We start from the raw sequence: 17,984 nt of genomic DNA, 5'->3' as shown, positions 1-17,984 counted from the left end.
ATTGAAAGCTAAAATGGTTTTAAATGTTTTCACTTTTTTACTGTAATAAATAAAGAGACATTGAGACTTTAAGGAAGAAATATCAGAATACGTTAAACTGACAATCCACGTTTACTTCTTTTTTTTTAGTAGAGTCAAATTAATTTTGACTAGGTTATCTATTGTAAATTCTGTTCGCTCTGGGTTTCATTTATTTATTAACGGTGATTTGTGGTATTTTTAGATTTGAAAGATAAGAAAAACTAACTCGTAGCATTTGACAATGCTTTCGTCCGTAAAAACTTGAACAATAAGAATTTGTTGGTTCCCAAGAGCAACTATGCTTTCAAAGGAAAGCTAAGCCTTCTTAAGCTTTTTGGTGCCATATGTCTTTAGCTTAATTTTTATGATTTTTCACCTATATTTTTTATTTATTTTTTTTTTAATTTGGCGCCTGGTACTGCCAAAAATTACAGAAGCTCAAAGGGAAGCCTTTTCAACAAAAATTGATTTGCAGTTTTTTTTTCCGAACTTTTTAATATACTTATGGTGTGTAAGTTCCTTTTTCCTTTAAGTTCTTCTCGAAGTTCAAGTTAAGTTTAAATTCTTCTTAAGTTCGGGAGGGTATTTTGTGGGTGGTAAACACCGGCCATCATATAAAGTTCGGTAAGTTTGATATTACCCGTCAAAAATTACGACCCTGAGAGAATTTTTCTTATTTTCGAAAAAGGAGGGAAACACCCACAAAAACTTCCGGGGGAGTATTTCCCAGGGTGTAAAAGCAGCCCACCACATAAAAGTCGGTAAGTTTGATATTACCCATCAAAAATTACGATCCTGAGAGAATTTTCCCGACTTTCAAAAAAGGAGGGAAACACCCTCAAAAAGTCAAGATCTCGATGGAAATCATACAAACATATTCAGCATATATACATTTCAAGCTCCTACGACAATATTTTGAATTTCGCATTTTTACCAGAAGAGAGATCATGGATGCGTGTTTATTTGTTTGAGGATGTCTGTCCCCTCCTCAACCCTAACTCTTTACAATGAAGTCTTAAAGTTTTTAAAAATGATTCTCATTGAAATTCAACGGGCCTTGTGTTTGAACAGTCTTTCATAAGAGTTGAGGAAAGGACAGCCCTCTCGTTTACGGAATAGTTTCCGTTCGTTCGAAGTTTTAATGTTGCTTCTTGCTTTCAGTTGAAAAAGATGTTTTTTTTTTATATTTAATTTCTTATTGTTTTTCAAATCATACTAGGAAATTCCCTTCTCCGTCGTGTAAAATATCCCCTGAAAAAACCCCTGGAAACTTTACTCCCCACAAAAAATTGTCCCCGTAGACCCTCCCCCCTCTATCAAAACCCCCCAAAAAATATCCTTATATATCATATTTAAAATTACTTTTTTTTCATTTGTAAAATTACGTAACTTACAGCCCTACCCTCAGGAACTATGGGGGGGGGGGGGTCATATCATCCCCAAAGGTAAAAATTTTACGTCTGGAAAATTGTCGTGGGTCAGGGCTGAGGTAAAACATCAGACAAATAATAACAGATTTTATTACCCTGACTTCTTCCAAGATACACCTGATCTGGTCCATAATATAAACACTGAGACTTGGAGATATCAAACAGTTCGTGGGAACGAATTGTAAGTAAGGAGCAAATCGGCCCAATAGAAACCGAAATTCTAAAAAATGAAATTTTCATACTGATACATCAAAAGAATTGGCTTATTATGCTGATTCCAAATATATAGGTTTCATTAAGTTTAGTGTTGCCCATTAAAGTCTACCAGCGCGATAACACCCCCCTAAAAGTCAAAGAATATTAATGAAAACCCTATCATCAGATTCAGAGTATCGGAGAACCCTAATGTAGAGGCTTCAAGCCCCTATCTTCCAAAATCTGGAATTTTATATTTTTTTTTACCAGAAGAAAGATCACGGATGCGTGTTCATTTTTTTTTGGGGGGGGGGGATGATCGTTTCGACCAAGAAATCCTAGAATGTCGGGAAAGGGCTTATTCAAGCGAAAACTAAAAGTTAAATAGTACCCTTTTTAAGTGACCAAAAAAATTGGAGTGCAACTTCGCCCCCTCCAACGCCCCTTTGTTCTCGAAATTTCCTGATGAAAATTTTAAGATATCCATTGTGTTTAGCATTGTTGAAAGGCCCAATAACCATGCCTTTGGAGATATCTTGACCCCCCTAAAGCCCCTGAGGAAACACCTTTCAGTATTAAATTTGCCCATTGTTTACGTATAGTATTTGTTATTGGGAATTATGCGTACAGATTTCGGTTAGGGAGGGGGGTATTTACACGGAGAAAATATTCCATGAGCAGGGAAGTTTCCACAGGAAATTTCAAACTAAGAGAATTTGCCAAAATTCATGTACGAAACTCTTTTGTAAGTCTTGCTTCCTCTTTGCCGACTCAAATTTACGCGTGGAGTAATTGTCTCAGGCAAACTTTCGCCGGGATAGAATTGTCTAGAAATTATTTCCGTGGGAAGGGGCAATTTTCCCTTGCAGGTGGAGCCAGATTTTCAGGCATTATTTGACAAACGAAAAGAAATTAAATAAGAAAAGTAGTTTTTTTTTCAAATGTAAGTAAGGAGCAACATTAAAGCTCAAAATAAACAGAAATTATTAAGTATACGGGGGGATCCCCACATCCTCAACACGTCGCTCTTAACGCTAAAATTCGAATTTTATCCCAATTCTTTAAGAGAGACTCCTGGAACACAAAGGTCATTTAATTAGAAAAATAAAAAGTTTTTTTTAGAAGTGCTAAAAAACTTCAGCGTGAATAGCGAGTTGTTTAGTATGGGGCAACCAAAGACGTCGTAGCCGCAACAATCTTTACTCAGGCAGCGCTATAGCGCTACCTAAGTAATAACCATCAAATATAGTTTTTGAAATATTATTGAATATACGAAATAATATTTAAATATATGATTGGGGTATTTTATATCTATTCGTCTTTGTTAATTAAGCTCTTTGCTTTTTTTTGAAAAACTTTATTTGTGGATTTTTAAATTAGTTTCTTTTCGTTTTAAATAGATTTAGGGGTTTTCATTAATTAAGAGAATTTTTTTTATATTTTCAGCTTTTTTCCATAAGAATTAAGATTTTTGTTTACTATTTGTATGTTGCTCAAAATTTTGATATAAAATTTGCTAATAGTTGTACTATAGTACTTTGGGTGGAAGAATACAGGGAATAGTATTCAAATAAATGGGTTGAAAATCTTCACCATCTTTGGGGTTCTAGAGGGCTTAAGGAATCCTGACCCAATAATGTTACATCTCTAATTACAGACCAATATTAATTAACCATTAATACCACCCCTCAACATGCCCTAAAAAATTCATTTCAATTCCTTTAGCCTTTCCAGAGATGTCACAAATACACCCTTTTGACAACCTTGAATTAGTCCATTGTGTCTTCTGATTTAGTTCATCTTCCCACTCACCATGCCTTGACTGTTTTAATTTAATACCTCCAATCACTTTCGATTATTAAAAAAAGCACTAGCCCTTTCAATTTCCAATTGAATGAGCTCTTTTCGAAGTTTCTACGAAAACAAATGGCCATCTCAAAATTTCTATCTGACTCATTTTGGGAAAATCCGCGGTATGTGGGAAGGGGGGGGGGTATCCACCCTTTGATCACTCTGAATCTTAAAAAAGGCACTAGAACATCTAATTTCCAATCCAATGAGCCCATTTCAGAGTTTTTTCGATTACCCTTTCTATATATACCTTATTTGTCCCCAGGGTATAACTTATAATCCTTGCCCTGAGGGCTGTGGAGGGAGGGGGGTGTCATCCTCAAAGACATAATTTCCAGACTTTTCATTTACGTAGAACAAAATAGCCATCTCAAAATTTTGATTGGATGTGTTTGGGGAAATGATGGGCGTGGGATGGGGGTTAGTTGCCCTCCAATCACTTTTGACTATTAAAAAGGGCACTAGCCGTTGCAATTTCCAATCGAATGAGCCTTTTTCGAAATTTCTGCGACAACAAATGCCCATCTCAAAATTTCTATTAGATGCATTTGGGGAAAACACGAGGTGTGTGTGTGAGGGGGGAGTATCCATCCTCCGATCACTCTGAATCTCAAAAAGGGCACTAAAACTTCTGTTTAGAAATCCAAAGAGCCCTCTCCAAAGTTTATATGATCACCCTTTCTATATAAACCTCAAATACCCCCAGGTCATAACTTACAACCCTTGCCCTGAGGGCTGTGGGGTTTCCAGATTTTTCATTTACGTTGAATAAAATAGCTATTTCAAAATTTTGATTGGATGTGTTTGGGGAATTGATGGGCGTGGGATGGGGGTTAGTTGCCCTCCAATCACTTTTGACTATTAAAAAGGGCACTAGCCTTTGCAATTTCCAATCGAATGAGCCTTTTTCGAAATTTTTGCGACAAAAAATGGCCATCTCAAAATTTCTATCAGATGCATTTCAGGAAAATACGAGGTGTGTTTGTGGGGGGGGAGTATCCATCCTCCGATCACTATTAGTCTCAAAAAGGGCACTAAAACTTCTGATTAGCAATTCAATGAGCCCCCTCCAAAGTTTATATTATCACCCTATCTAAATAAACCTTAAATACCCCCAGGACATAACTTACAACCATTGCCCTGAGGGCTGTGGGGGGGGTCATCTTTAAATTTATAATTTCCGGACCTATCAACTACGTTTTCAAAATTACTATCTCCAAATTTTGATTGAATGTGTTTGGGGAAATGGTGGTCGGGGGGGGGGGGGGGTAAAGGGCCTTAGCCGTTGTAATTTCCACTCAAATGAGCCCTTTTTGAAGTTTCTACGACAAGTCCTGCGTTACGAAATGCCCTGGCCTAAGACCAAAAAATAAACAAATAATATATTGTGCCCACATCGCTCTTTACTCAGGTAGCGCTATTGCGCTGCCTATGATGAGCATAATTTAAAAGATTATGTTCGTTTGCATAAAGCAAATATCCAATAAAGCTTCATTTTTTTTTTTTTAATCAATTTATTTTAAATGTAGGAAAAGTTTATAAAGATACTTGTTTTTGTTTTTTTTTAACGCAAAAAAACGAAAGATTACATTAAAAAACATAGCTTTAAAATATCTTACTAATATTATATAATCTTTGTTAGTACTAGAATAAAGTTGTAAATTTCAAAAATTCACTACGAAAAATAACCAAAAAAATATGTTTTGGCAATACAAGCTGATGAACTCTAATTAGAAAATAGGCAACATCAGATTTAAAAATTCCTTTTAATGGTCTTTTTTAAACCCATGCTTAAATCATAACCAAATAACTAATTTAGTGAAAAACTACGAACAGATTTTAGATTAAAGAGTTTTAGGATTTTAATATAACAACGGATTTCTTTTGATAGAAAATGAATGTAAATTTGATTTCATTTATTTTTGAATAGTACATATAAATATTACCATATCAATCAACTTAAGTAGAAAAGTATCATCATACTAATAATGAAGCATACTTGTTGGCACTTCAGAAGTTTCAATCTTGAAAGTTGATACTTGGTAATATTAGCCAAAAATGATCATAAGCTTGTTTATTTTTTGATAGACGGAGTTATGAGCTCACACGTACTTCCAACAAGAAAATTGGACATAATTAAAGGATAATCTAGAAATGATAGAATTAGCAAAACAATTTAACAACATAAAATACGATCAACAGTAAATGCCATGTGAAAATATGAAGGAAGTCTTAAACTATTCTTGAAATTATTTTTAAATTCTTACTTCTAATTATTATAAGTAATAACTCATTAAGTACTATTATAAATATTATAAATTTATTATAAATAGTACGAAAATTATATAAATTATAAATAGTAGGAAAACTGAGATAAAGTCATAGTAAAATATTCACTGTAATAATCGTAATGATTACAAACTACAACTCGTTAATTATACTGTATATGTTGGTTTGTTTAGAGTGGAATGTGAAACACCAGAACAGATATATATCTAAACACAAGTTACACCAAAAGTTATACCGCATATACAGGATATTTCATTCTGAAGCATGCATCTAATTTTATTATCTTTGAGGGTGGTAGTGACTGCGCAGTTTTGATATATTCACGATATAACTTTTTTTTCATTACAGCAAATTCTTAAAAGATTCAACACCTCGAATCCGTGGAATTAGATTCTGGGCCAAAGAAAAACCTTCTGAATCATACTTGCTTCTTTAATTACGATTTTACACAAAATTTTCTAATAATCAAAGTTAAGTTAATTTAAAAGACTTGTTAAAAGCTGTTTTTCAGCTTTTCATTAAAAGATGGAAGAACCTGATTTAAGATAGAAAATTGGTCTACAGTGAATAATTATTTCATACATGGCTTCTCACATAAGAATATTATAAATACTTTGACTAGGACAAAAATCCCAAAATATATATAAGATATTATTGTCTTGTTTGACACACAAAACTAACACACAAAAAAAACTAAATTTCGTTCAATTAATTGATATAAGAAAAAATCCAGTTACTTTAATTGTAAGCAAATAATTGTTTAAACTTAATATACTTAAAGTAATTGAAAATCTAATATCTTTGACTAAGCATTAATGTAAGATCTGAAGTTTTTTTTAAAAGGCTTTATAAAGTATCTCTAATCTAAATCTTTGGTAAACTATTATATTGACATAAATAAATATTAAAAGAATTGTAAAAGAATAATGCAAGATTAAAAAGAAAATTAACATTGGGAAAGAAACTAATAGATCACAAACTAAAAATAAAACAATAAACAATGTGACATTCAAGTTTTCGTTAAATTCGCATAGGGGAATAAAAGTTACTGTTTTCCTTAAGAACAACATAGAAATATATCAAACACTTCAAATATTTTTCAGTCACTTAAGTAGAACAAACTGAATTGAGAAATCAGCTATATTCTATATTTTTAAAGTTGAAGAAATGTAAAAAAAATCAGCAAAATATTCAATTGAAAATACGAGTGAATTAAAAGGAAAAATGAACAAAATGTAATGATAATTTATAGTCAAGTTATTCAGTGATAAATAAAAAAAATTGGATTAGTGACACAATAAATAGAGAGTTTTCAACATTTGATGTTTACTGGCATTTGATACCTGTGATAAGAAAAATGGCGTCTGTCCAAAGATTTGTCATATTCGAACCAGGTAAAGTGCCTGTGGCTCCGGAGGAAACTACTGCGACACTTAGTCATAGATTACACGAATTTCAACATGTAATTTATAGCTTTTAGGGGTGTTAGGGGTGTACCTCGGAATTCTGTATCTAAAACAGTACCTGAAAAGCCTACTTATGCTGTTGTCGTCAAAAATCCTGTAAAACATCTAGACAACCCAAATACCGGTAAAGATATTCTGGACTATGTAGCTAGCAGTTGTCAAAATTACATTTGCGGAATATCTAGCAAACTCTAACCAAGGGGCATATGCAAAACTGAAATCCAACTCATATTTTGGCATTAACCGGCGTACTCCCCTTGGAGCGTCAACTGATGACATCCAAAAGGTATCTAAAGAACTGAAGTTCGCTCAGCCAATCTTTCCTATGTTATTTGAAACCAGAGAACACCTGCAAAAAGCTAACGACAGTCCATGTAAGATTGGCTTTGAGCAGTTATATATGTCAGAATATAAGTTCCACCCCCCCCCCCATTTGTCCTACAGATGCCAGCCATTTGGCCGTATTTCTGCTACTTAAGATAATCCAAAAGAATGCTCACAATGTGCTGGTCAATTTAAAAACTCTAAGAACAGTCCTAGCGTGCTAACCCTGAAGTGTGCTTTTATGCAGTAACACAGACCTTTTGTGCTACATGTACAACTGCCCTAAGGCCTTATAAGTTCTCTTTCCTACCCTTCTTTTTCAAGATTTTAAAATCTGTGATTTTTCTTCAACTGGGTTTGAGCCCATCCCCCGAAATTTTTGTTGACTTATAAAAAAGTAAAAAACATACATACAAATATATTTTTGATGCGTTTTTTAAGGCTTTTAGTACCCCTCTCCCCTCAACAAATTCCTGCAATTTTATTTCTCAATGTTTCTAAATATATATCTTAATATATATATATATATATATATATATATATATATATATATATATATATATATATATATATATATATATATATATATATATATATATATATATATATATATATATATATATATATATATATATATATATATATATATATATATATATATATATATATATATATGGTGGACAGCGTTTAACCCCCCCCCCCACGGAAAATACCCCCCGCGGAAAATACGAGGAAAATAAGGCTTTCCAAATTTGAGACTTTAATTTTTTTAATTTCCGTAGGGGGATGGAATTTTGGTACTTGTGTATTATGCGCCACTCACTCAAGTTTACGCTGTGTAAAATTCCAGAACACACCGGTTTCTTTTGTTAGTTTCTTCGTTACTTTAGAAATAAATTTGCGCTATAGATTTACACATTAGGGGAGGGGGGGGGGGGGTAAGCATAACGGGTCTGCATGCAAAATGTGTTTGGTACAATAATTCTGCATATTGGATAGATAGGCAAATAAGTGTATTTTAAAGCCAAATATACAGCCATGAACACAGTAAAATAACATAAATGAATATAGTCAATGGGGGGTGGGGGGGTGGTTTTCGGGGGTTTCTACGATAACAAATAGCCATCTCAAAATTTCTATCATATTCATTTTGGGAAAATACGAGGTATGTGGGAAGGGGGGGGGGACCCACCCTTTGAACATTCTGAATCTTAAAAAGGGCACTATAACATCTAATTTCCAATCCAATGAGCCCATTCCAGAGTTGTTTTTTTCAATTACCCTTTCTATATATACCTTATTTGTCCCCAGGGTATAACTTATAACCCGTCCCCTGAGGGCTGTGGAGGGGGGGGTGTCATCCTCAAAGACATAATTTCGAGACTTTTCATTTACGTTGAACAAAATAGCTATCTCGAAATTTTGATTGGATGCGTTTGGGGAAATTTTGATTGGATGCGTTTGGGCGTGTGAGGGGGCTTAGTTGCCCTCCAATCACTTTTGACTATTAAAAAGGGCACTAGCCGTTGCAATTTCCTATCGAATGAGCCTTTTTCGAAATTTTTGCGACAACAAATGGTCATCTCAAAATTTCTATTAGATGCATTTGGGAAAAATACGAGGTGAGTGTGTGTGAGGGGGAGTATCCATCCTCCGATCACTCTGAATCTCAAAAAGGGCACTAAAACTTCTGTTTAGAAATCCAAAGAGCCCTCTCCAAAGTTTATATGATCACCCTTAATATAAATATAAACCTTAAATATAAACCTTAAATACCCCCAGGCCATAACTTACAACCCTTGCCCTGACGGCTGTGGTGGGGTTGTCATCTTTAAATACATAATTTCCGGACCTATCAACTACGTTGTTCAAAATGACTATCTCCAAATTTTGATTGAATGTGTTTGGGGAAATGGTGGTCGAAGGGGGGGGGGGGGGGTAAAGGGCACTAGCCGTTGTAATTTCCAATCGAATGAGCCCTTTTCGAAGTTTCTACGACAAGTCCTTCGTTACGAAGTGCCCTAGCCTAAGACCAAAAAATAAACAAATAATACATTGTGCCCACATCGCTCTTTACTTAGGTAGCGGTATTACGCTGCCTATGATGAGCATAATTTGAAGATTATGTTCGTTTGCATAAAACAAATATCCAATGAAGCTTCATCTGTTTTTTTTGTTTTTTTTTAAATCAATTTATTTTAAAGTTAGTAAAAGTTTATGAAGCTACTTATTTAATTTAACGCAAAAAAAAACGAAAGATTACATTAAAAAACATCGCTTTAAAATGTCTTACTAATATTATATAATCTTTGTTAGAACTAGAATAAAGTTGTAAATTTCTAAAATTTACTACGAAAAATAACCAAAAAAATATATTTTGGCAATACAAGCTGATGAACTCTTATTAGGAAATAGGCAACAGAAAGGATGAATGGCGTACTGTCATGCCTAACAAAGCTGGCACAATTACATTTGCAGCACGTCGCATGGGGGTAACCTTTATCTTTACTTCTTTCAGTGTTTTACACTTTTTCTGACAAATTTTTGAAAAAACAAGAATGCATTAAAAAATATTTTTAAGTTTTGAAACTCGTGGTGAAACAACTGCCATCTACGAAAATTGATTTATAGACGGCATCGATACCTAGCTGTTTCTGTTGAATTTTAATTTGTATTAACGCTACTCCGTTTTGTATACAGTGACATCTATAAACAAATTTTTTAGATCCAATTTGTTTCAGGAAGAATTTGAAAACTTAAAAAATGCCTATTCAGCGCGTACTTTTTATAAAAAAATATGGTAGAAAAAGTGTAAAACACCTTCTCAAGACCAGAAAATAATTTGCACTTTATTGAAAGCTAAATACATTTTAAATGTTTTCACTTTTTTACTGAAATAAATAAAGAGGCATTGGGACTTTAAGGAATAAACATCAGAATACATATATTAAACTGACAGTCCACATTTATTTGTTTTTCTAGTTGAGTGCAAATTATGTTCAAGTTTCGAGAAGAAACTGGGGTTATCAGCCCTACTCCTTTAATTTTTGCTTGGTTTGAGTTTGACTAGGCTATCTATTGTAATTTCTGTTCGCTCTGGGTTTCATTTACTCTTAAATGGTGATTTGCGGTAGTTTTACACTTGGAAGAAAAGAAAAATAACCCGTAGAATTTGACAACGCTTCCGTACGTAAGAACTTAAACAATAAGAATTTGTTGGTTCCCAAAGCCAACTGTCCTTTCAAAGGAAAGCTAAGTCTTAAACTTTTTGGTTTTTAGCTTTATTTTTATTATTTTTTACCTAATTTTTTTACCTATTTTTTTACCTATTTTTTACCTTCTCTTTCTTTTTAATTTGGTGCCTGCTACTGCCAAAAATTACAGAAGTTCATGGAAGTTTTTGAAACAAAAATTGATTTGCAGTTTTTTTTAATATATGTATGGTGGGTAAATTCCTCTTTTTCCTTTAAGTCCTTCTCAAAGAACCTAAAAAAAAACACAATTCAAATAAAATTCTCAAATTTAGAACACCCTATTTTTCCGAGCGGTAAACACCGGCCACCATATAAAGTTCGGTAAATTTTATATTACCCGTCAAAACTACGACCCTGAGATAATTTTCCCTATTTTCAAAAAAGGAGGGAAACACCCCCAAAAACTTTCCGTGGGAGTATTTTCGGGGTAGTAAACGCCGGCCACCATATAAAATTCGGAAAGTTTGATATTACCCATCAAAAATTACAACCATGAGAGAATGTTCCTGACTTTGGAAAAAAGTAGGAAACGCCCCCAAAAAGTCAAGATCTGGATGAAAATCAAGCTATCAGATTCAGCACGTACAGGTTTCAAACTGCTATATACAAAATTTGGAATTTTGCATTTTTTACTACAAGAAAGATCATGGATACATGTTTATTTGTTTGTTTTCTTTTTTTTCCAGGGGTGATCATGTCAAACCAGTGATCAAGAGAGTGGAAATTTGATCTGAAATCAAAAGTTCTACTGTCATTTATAAGTGACCAAAAATTTCCATGGGAAATTTTACAAGAGGGGAGACGGAATTGCCTAGTATGATTTGAAAACGATCAGAAATTAAATAGAAAAAAATGCAATCTTTTTAAACTGAAAGTAAGAAGCAACATTAAAACCTAGAACGAACTAAAGCTATTATGTACACGAGAGGGCTGCCCTTTCCACAACTCTTACTCTTTACGATAAAATTTCACTTTCTGTTACAGTTCTTTATGAAAGACGTGTAATTTGAATGAGAAGCATTTTAAAGAACTTTAAGACTTCAGTGTAAAGATTAAGGGTCTGGGAGGGGACAGCTTTCCTCATATAGTACTGACCCACTTTGCTTCGGTATATTGTCAAGACAGTTCAGTATAATGTCAAATTACCGAATTGTTTGTACCTTAACTTAAAAGAGAATAAATAGCTTGAGAGATCCTAACGATGTCGAAACGTTAGGAAATGTCAAAAGCGCATAAATGTGTATCGAATCCGTCTTTAGTAGCCTCAATGAAAAATTTGGCCAAATTCAATGGGCCTGATGTCAACCTACCCCGTCTGTAAATTCAATCTGTTTTTCACCAAAATGTACCAAAGAACTAATTGATTCTTTAATTGATTATAATCTAACCTTCTGAGACCCTTCCCCCAGCCACCACCACCCTTCAGGCCCTCCTTACTTATTAGAAATGGATATCTTAAAATAACAGTTTTATGCTTATGTTTCCAGTAAAAAAAAGCCATGCTTAAAGAAACAAACATATATACATAAAGAAAAAGAAAAAAAATGCAAAAACCTCAAAAACGAAAGCCATGCGCTGCTCACGTAAGCCCGATTCACAGGCAAATCTCAGCCTTCGGCTTGGTAGAGATATCATTGAGTGGGTGGAAGACTTGACATACCTAGGGAGCCTACTTACTTCTGATAACAACCAACTCAAAGACGACAAGAGACGCCTGGCTTGCGAACTCCAGTTTCACATCCAGATACTCAATTATCTGGAGGAATAAGAATTTATCAACAACTCTCAAAACGAAACTTTTCTACTCCCTCATTACTCCGATCAATATAACTGTAGCTACTATAACTATAACTACTTTGTAAGTTAGCCCATAAACTACCTTTTCATTTAATAGCCGTCACGTCTAAAGATTGTGTTTTATACTTTTGAGATAATTACCCAAAAATGTTTGCTAATCTGTTTTCAAAGGGATGATAAACAAGGCAATATAGGTTCAATCAGACTTTGGTCTTCCGGTTTTGAGTTACCTTGTTGCTATTCCTTTTGAGAACAGCTTAGCAAACGGTGTTTGGTACTTTTATCCGTGTAAAGGTGTTTTATCATGCATAAAGAAAAAAATTATCTGTGTAAAGGTGTTTTATCATGCATAAAGAAAAAAATTAATACCTTTTTTTGTAACTTTCTTGTCCAATTCACCTTCATCCCATGAATCAATTAATACTGCTTCACCTATATCATCTTCAAGCTCTTGAAATGAATTCTGAAATAAAGTCTCAGTTAATATTTTTAAGTCAAAGCATCATTCTAATTTATGCCTAATACATTTGATCTGAGGTTAAAAGCTCGAATATCAATTTCTAACAATATCAGACTAGATGCATTTGTAAGAAAAGAATTGAGAGAAAGCAATTAGCAAGAAATAAATCATAAGCCAACTGGATTTTATTACAAAATTTGATTTGGCTTAACTATTTATTACTTTGGTTTTGTTTACTAATTTTACTTCTCTTACTTTGGTTTTACTTATTATTTTACTACTTACTACTTTTGGTTTACTGTATAACATAAAAAATGGTACTACTGTATAACATAAAAAAATGAGTAAAAGGTGGGTCTAAATAGATTTGAAATATATGGTGTTTATATTGGATGACTCCACAGTCTTTACTTACTTTATAGTAATATAGTAAAATTATATTACTCTAATCAGCTTTCTAAGGAGTGTTCTTTGAGCAGAGAGGATTAGAGATGAGGGTCTTCCCCTCATCTAAATCAACAGCTGGTCAAAATTGATGATTCTAAGAAAAGTACTCTTGACCCATCCCCATGAAACATAAAAAACGTGTTCTTATGGCAATTTTAACATAGACAGAAAAGCCTTATTGGGACTTAATAAGAGATAAACACAAGGAGACCTTGTGATAAACGGCCATTCTTTTCCATCTATATGATTATTGCTCTTCAAAACAGGAGCCCTGCCACAGGGTTCAGGTGAAGGTGGTGGCTATCACACTAGTTTCAATTTTCGTTGTACCATGCTAAAGAAAGCAGCAAGCAAAAGCACATAGTTTTATCGTTATCATTTCTCTCTAAAACTCCAACTAGTCACGTTTTTTCCATCTTCTAGCTACTTCTCCTTCATCTGATCTCCTAGATCTTGAGCTTTATCAGACCCAGATAGTTCACGTTCTAAAAATCGGAGCCCCTGCTTTCATTCCACGAGAAAGAATAAGGAGGGGTACCAGGAAAATAGGCAGGTCTAAGTATCCAGGCCTTAAAGAGGCAAAAGAACGTCTTGGTGTTCAGAATGCTCTCGGAACACTTCTTTCAGTTCTCCATCACTAGGAGTACTCTAAAAAAGAATTATTCGCTTGTGCACTCAACATATTTGGAGCATTTGACTCCATATTTCACCCCCAATACATTTTATCTCTCTTGAAATCTGGGGTGAAAAACCCGTTCAAGTCTCTTAGGTCATGGTACCAAAATTCTACCACTCGAATCAGAATTGGCCATTCAAATTCAAGCAAAATACCCATTAGGAGAGGGGTTAACTAGGGGTCAGCGACTAGTCCTATAATTTTCAATGTAGGTCTTTGCTCGGCTACAACAATTTTGCTTCCTTGGGTCAATCTAGATGGCGTTAATATCAGTCATATTTTATATGCTGATGACCTTCTATTATTAGTTGAGAATCTATCTGGGTTGCAGGAAGCTGTGACCTCACTTTCTAGGAGTTTCAATTCCATAGGGTTAACCATTACACCATCCAAAAATAAGTTTACATATTTGGTATTAACAGACATATTAGAGGTCCTCTCCCTATTAATATAGATGAAACTGTAGTTCTGGAAGAAAAATCTTTGATATATCTTGGCTCTCCGTATAGAAAAACTCTTTGTGATACATAACACCTCATAATCCATAGTCTAAAAGAAAATATTAGAAAGACAGATGGAGCCCTTGCCCGAGTCAGAGGTCAGTTTGACCAAAATACACTAGGCTACTTTTAGAACACTCTCTTTGGCCCACATATTTTCTTTTTGGCCACTGTGTGGTCTTTTCTCTCCAGTCAAGGAAAAAGATGCATTAATTCAGTGTATGTTAAATTTGAAAAGTTTTTTTTTACAATTACCTCCATGGTATAGGAACAGCAAAATGTCAATAGTATTTAGTATTTTTAAAATACTTTAGAAAATGGATGGTATTCATAACCGTTTCCTTTGCAGGAATATTAAAATTCCTAACTTTCAAATGGTAGTGTTAATTAGCTAGGTCCATCCCTTGTCATCTCCTTCTAATAAAGATATTTTATAGCGTGTTAAATTGTTTGTATTTCTTACTTTTTATGATTATGTTGTTTTTTTTTCTTTGTTCATTTCTTATATTTTTCTAGTTTTTTATTTTCTAGTCTGTGTGTTTTGTGTGTCTTTTTTCCTCTCTCCCCCTTATTCCTCCTTTCAAAACTTTAATAATTTTTGCTATAGAGGGTTTAAGTAAATTATTAAATTAAATTCAATAAATACAAGCTGTACCAAATTTGGGCCTTAGGCCAATTTAACTAGGGTATTGCCAATTAAATTAAGCAACTTCTCTTGGGCAAGTTAATGTGCAGCTCTTATAATCATGGCTCTATATTAGTCTATAACCAAGCACAGAAAGTAAATTGTATTGCCAATTTTAAATCGTCTTGAAATATGCTCAAAACTAGCTTTCCTTAAGTGAAAGGCATTTAATTTCATTGACAATAAAAACACATTTCAAAACAATAAAATTTCACATAGTATATTAAAAAATCTGTAGCCCCCCCCCCCCCCCTATACATATTTTTTTGTACGGACCAAACCTGGCCATAAAAATGGGAGAAGGGAGAGAAATAACTGGTAATTAACAGTTGTAGTGTCTTTCTAAGAGGCAAGTTATTCAAGGGCAGCCATCATCCTCTTATGCCTTTTAAAAGCATTAATGAATTACAATATGGGTCCAAATGAAGATTAACAATTTTGTTTATTTCATTTCAACTTCAAGCTCTAACCTCTTGCTTTAAGTGTAAATCCAAAAGACTTAGTGTCTTCTAATTTAGTTTAACATCCTCCCCCTCCCCACTCAACATTTTCCTAACCTAGCCCCTTTCCATTGAGTAAAATTCTAGTTTAGCTACTTTTTGTAGCTACTAGTTAGCTACTTCTTGGAAAGGGGTGGAACATCTTGAAAATTAGGTGTTAAATTCATATTTCTTAAAACATATCTATTTAGGACAATACATGGATAACGTAATATCACGTTAGAATTATGGGCAAAATAAACTTAGGGATGTTTTAGATCACCTTAATACATATGATAGAAATTTAGAGTTTACCTTAGAAATTTAAATTACAAATAAAATACCATTACTAGATCTGTTAATTAATTATAGCATTGATAAACTTTATTTTAATATTTACAGAAAACCAACACAAAACAATAGTTATCTTTGTGTTAAATCAAATCACCCCTCACAAGTTAAAAGAGCAGTCATAACCTCTCTTGTCGATCATGCCCTAAACATTTCCTCTGATTCTCACATTGCAGCAGAACTAAATTACATCAGGGACATACTTTTTGGAAATGGGTATCCCATTTTATTTATTAATAATACAATTAGCCATAGACTGAAAAGACACTCACATAAAATCAATGGTATTTTACCATGTGAGAATCCCAATAAGCCTTCAAATATAATCTACCTCCTGTATATACGAAAAATCACTACAAATTTTAAAAAAGTTTGCTCAAAAAATAATCTGTTTCTAGTATTTACTAACAATTTCAAAATCATGAATTTCCTAAACTCTGGTAAAGATAAAGCCCCAGTTACTTGCCAAAGAGGGATTTATCAAATACCATGTGACTCTGGCCAATACTACATAGGTAGAACCCACCAGAATTTGGAGAAACGCCAAGAAAAGCATAAGAATGATATTACCCAAGCTTTGAATTCTAATAGTGTTAAAGCTTCTTTTGATTCTGCTTTAAGCAGCCATGTTTTTGATAACCCGAGCCAATAAATACTTTTTGCAGAATCTGCCCTTATTAGCAATTACCTAGGGATAAAACAGGTTGTTCAACAAGCAATTGAAATGAATTAGAATACATAATAATATTTCCTTAAATAGATATAGGAAATAATATTTCCTTAGATTTGGGGGAATACTCACTAAATATTCTTTACACAAATTTAATTCAAAATGAATTAAGACACTAGCACAGAACCTGCTGTTTATGATAGAAAGACAGTGTGGTCTTTGTTGCTATTTACGAAAATGAAACTTGAAGGGATGGGTCTACACACCAAAGTATTTCACAGGAAGATATTCTGAAGTTCTCCAGGAAGGTATTTGAAGTCCAATTCTCCTCCATCTAGAGGGCAGTGACTTTTGATGACTTTTAAAAATCTTTGTGTTGTGAAAGTAAACCTTGGACAACAGATCTCCTGCTTAAATAAAGTGCCAGAAAACTGTTTTCAGCTTCATAATTTTGCTCAATCCCCATTTATGAGGTTTCAAAGATCTGCAAATATATTTCCTAAATTTAGAAAAAAAAAACAATAATTATATGGCATATGGTTACAGAGCAGGTTTGTAATAGAATCAAGTCAAATGACCCCAAAAAATTGCTAATGCCTTGAATCACCAGTTTGCATCAGCACTCACATCTGCAGATGCTGCCCCCCTCCCAACCCCACTACACTACATAATTAATGCTCAAGTGTCTCCAATAATAGTGGATAAGGCTGAGCTTGAATCTTGGCTTAAAAAGCTTAATCCAAATAAGTCTGTTGGGTCAGATAACATTCAACCACAACTATTAGAGAAAGCTCATGTCCAATTAGTATTGTCACTTTCGAAGCTCTTCCAGTCATACCATTAGACTGGAAAGTAGCCCAAACCTCACCAATGCACAAAGGAGGAGACAGGACCAAAGCTCATAATTATCAGCCAATCAGTATTACCTCTGTTGTTTGGAAAATCCTAGAAGGCATTGTAAATGCTACCATTTTCAAACATTTGGCCAAAACTAACCTTCTATCAAAACCGCAGCATAGATTCCAACCAGGTAGATCAGTTGAAACAAATCTGATTGACTCATACAAACACATAACAGAGCTCCTTAAC

General features: G+C 33.8%; 1 protein-coding gene across 1 annotated transcript in view; it reads right to left on the bottom strand.

Annotated features, from left to right (window-relative positions):
* LOC148953604 (uncharacterized) overlaps positions 1 to 17,984 on the bottom strand; it is a 95,164-nt gene that overhangs the window by 15,836 nt on the left and 61,344 nt on the right. The window contains exons 5-6 of the mRNA XM_089088606.1: positions 12,997 to 13,090; positions 1,547 to 1,671 (exon numbers count right to left, since the gene is read on the bottom strand). Of these exons, the coding sequence (XP_088944732.1) occupies positions 1,547 to 1,671; positions 12,997 to 13,090 (219 nt within the window). The remainder of the gene's footprint in view (positions 1 to 1,546; positions 1,672 to 12,996; positions 13,091 to 17,984) is intronic.

The sequence above is a fragment of the Artemia sp. Qi Xiang Cuo genome, chromosome 4 (genome assembly GCF_049724085.1).
Source record: "Artemia sp. Qi Xiang Cuo chromosome 4, ASM4972408v1, whole genome shotgun sequence".
NCBI lineage: Eukaryota > Metazoa > Arthropoda > Branchiopoda > Anostraca > Artemiidae > Artemia > Artemia sp. Qi Xiang Cuo.
This window is presented reverse-complemented; position numbering and strand designations above follow the sequence as displayed.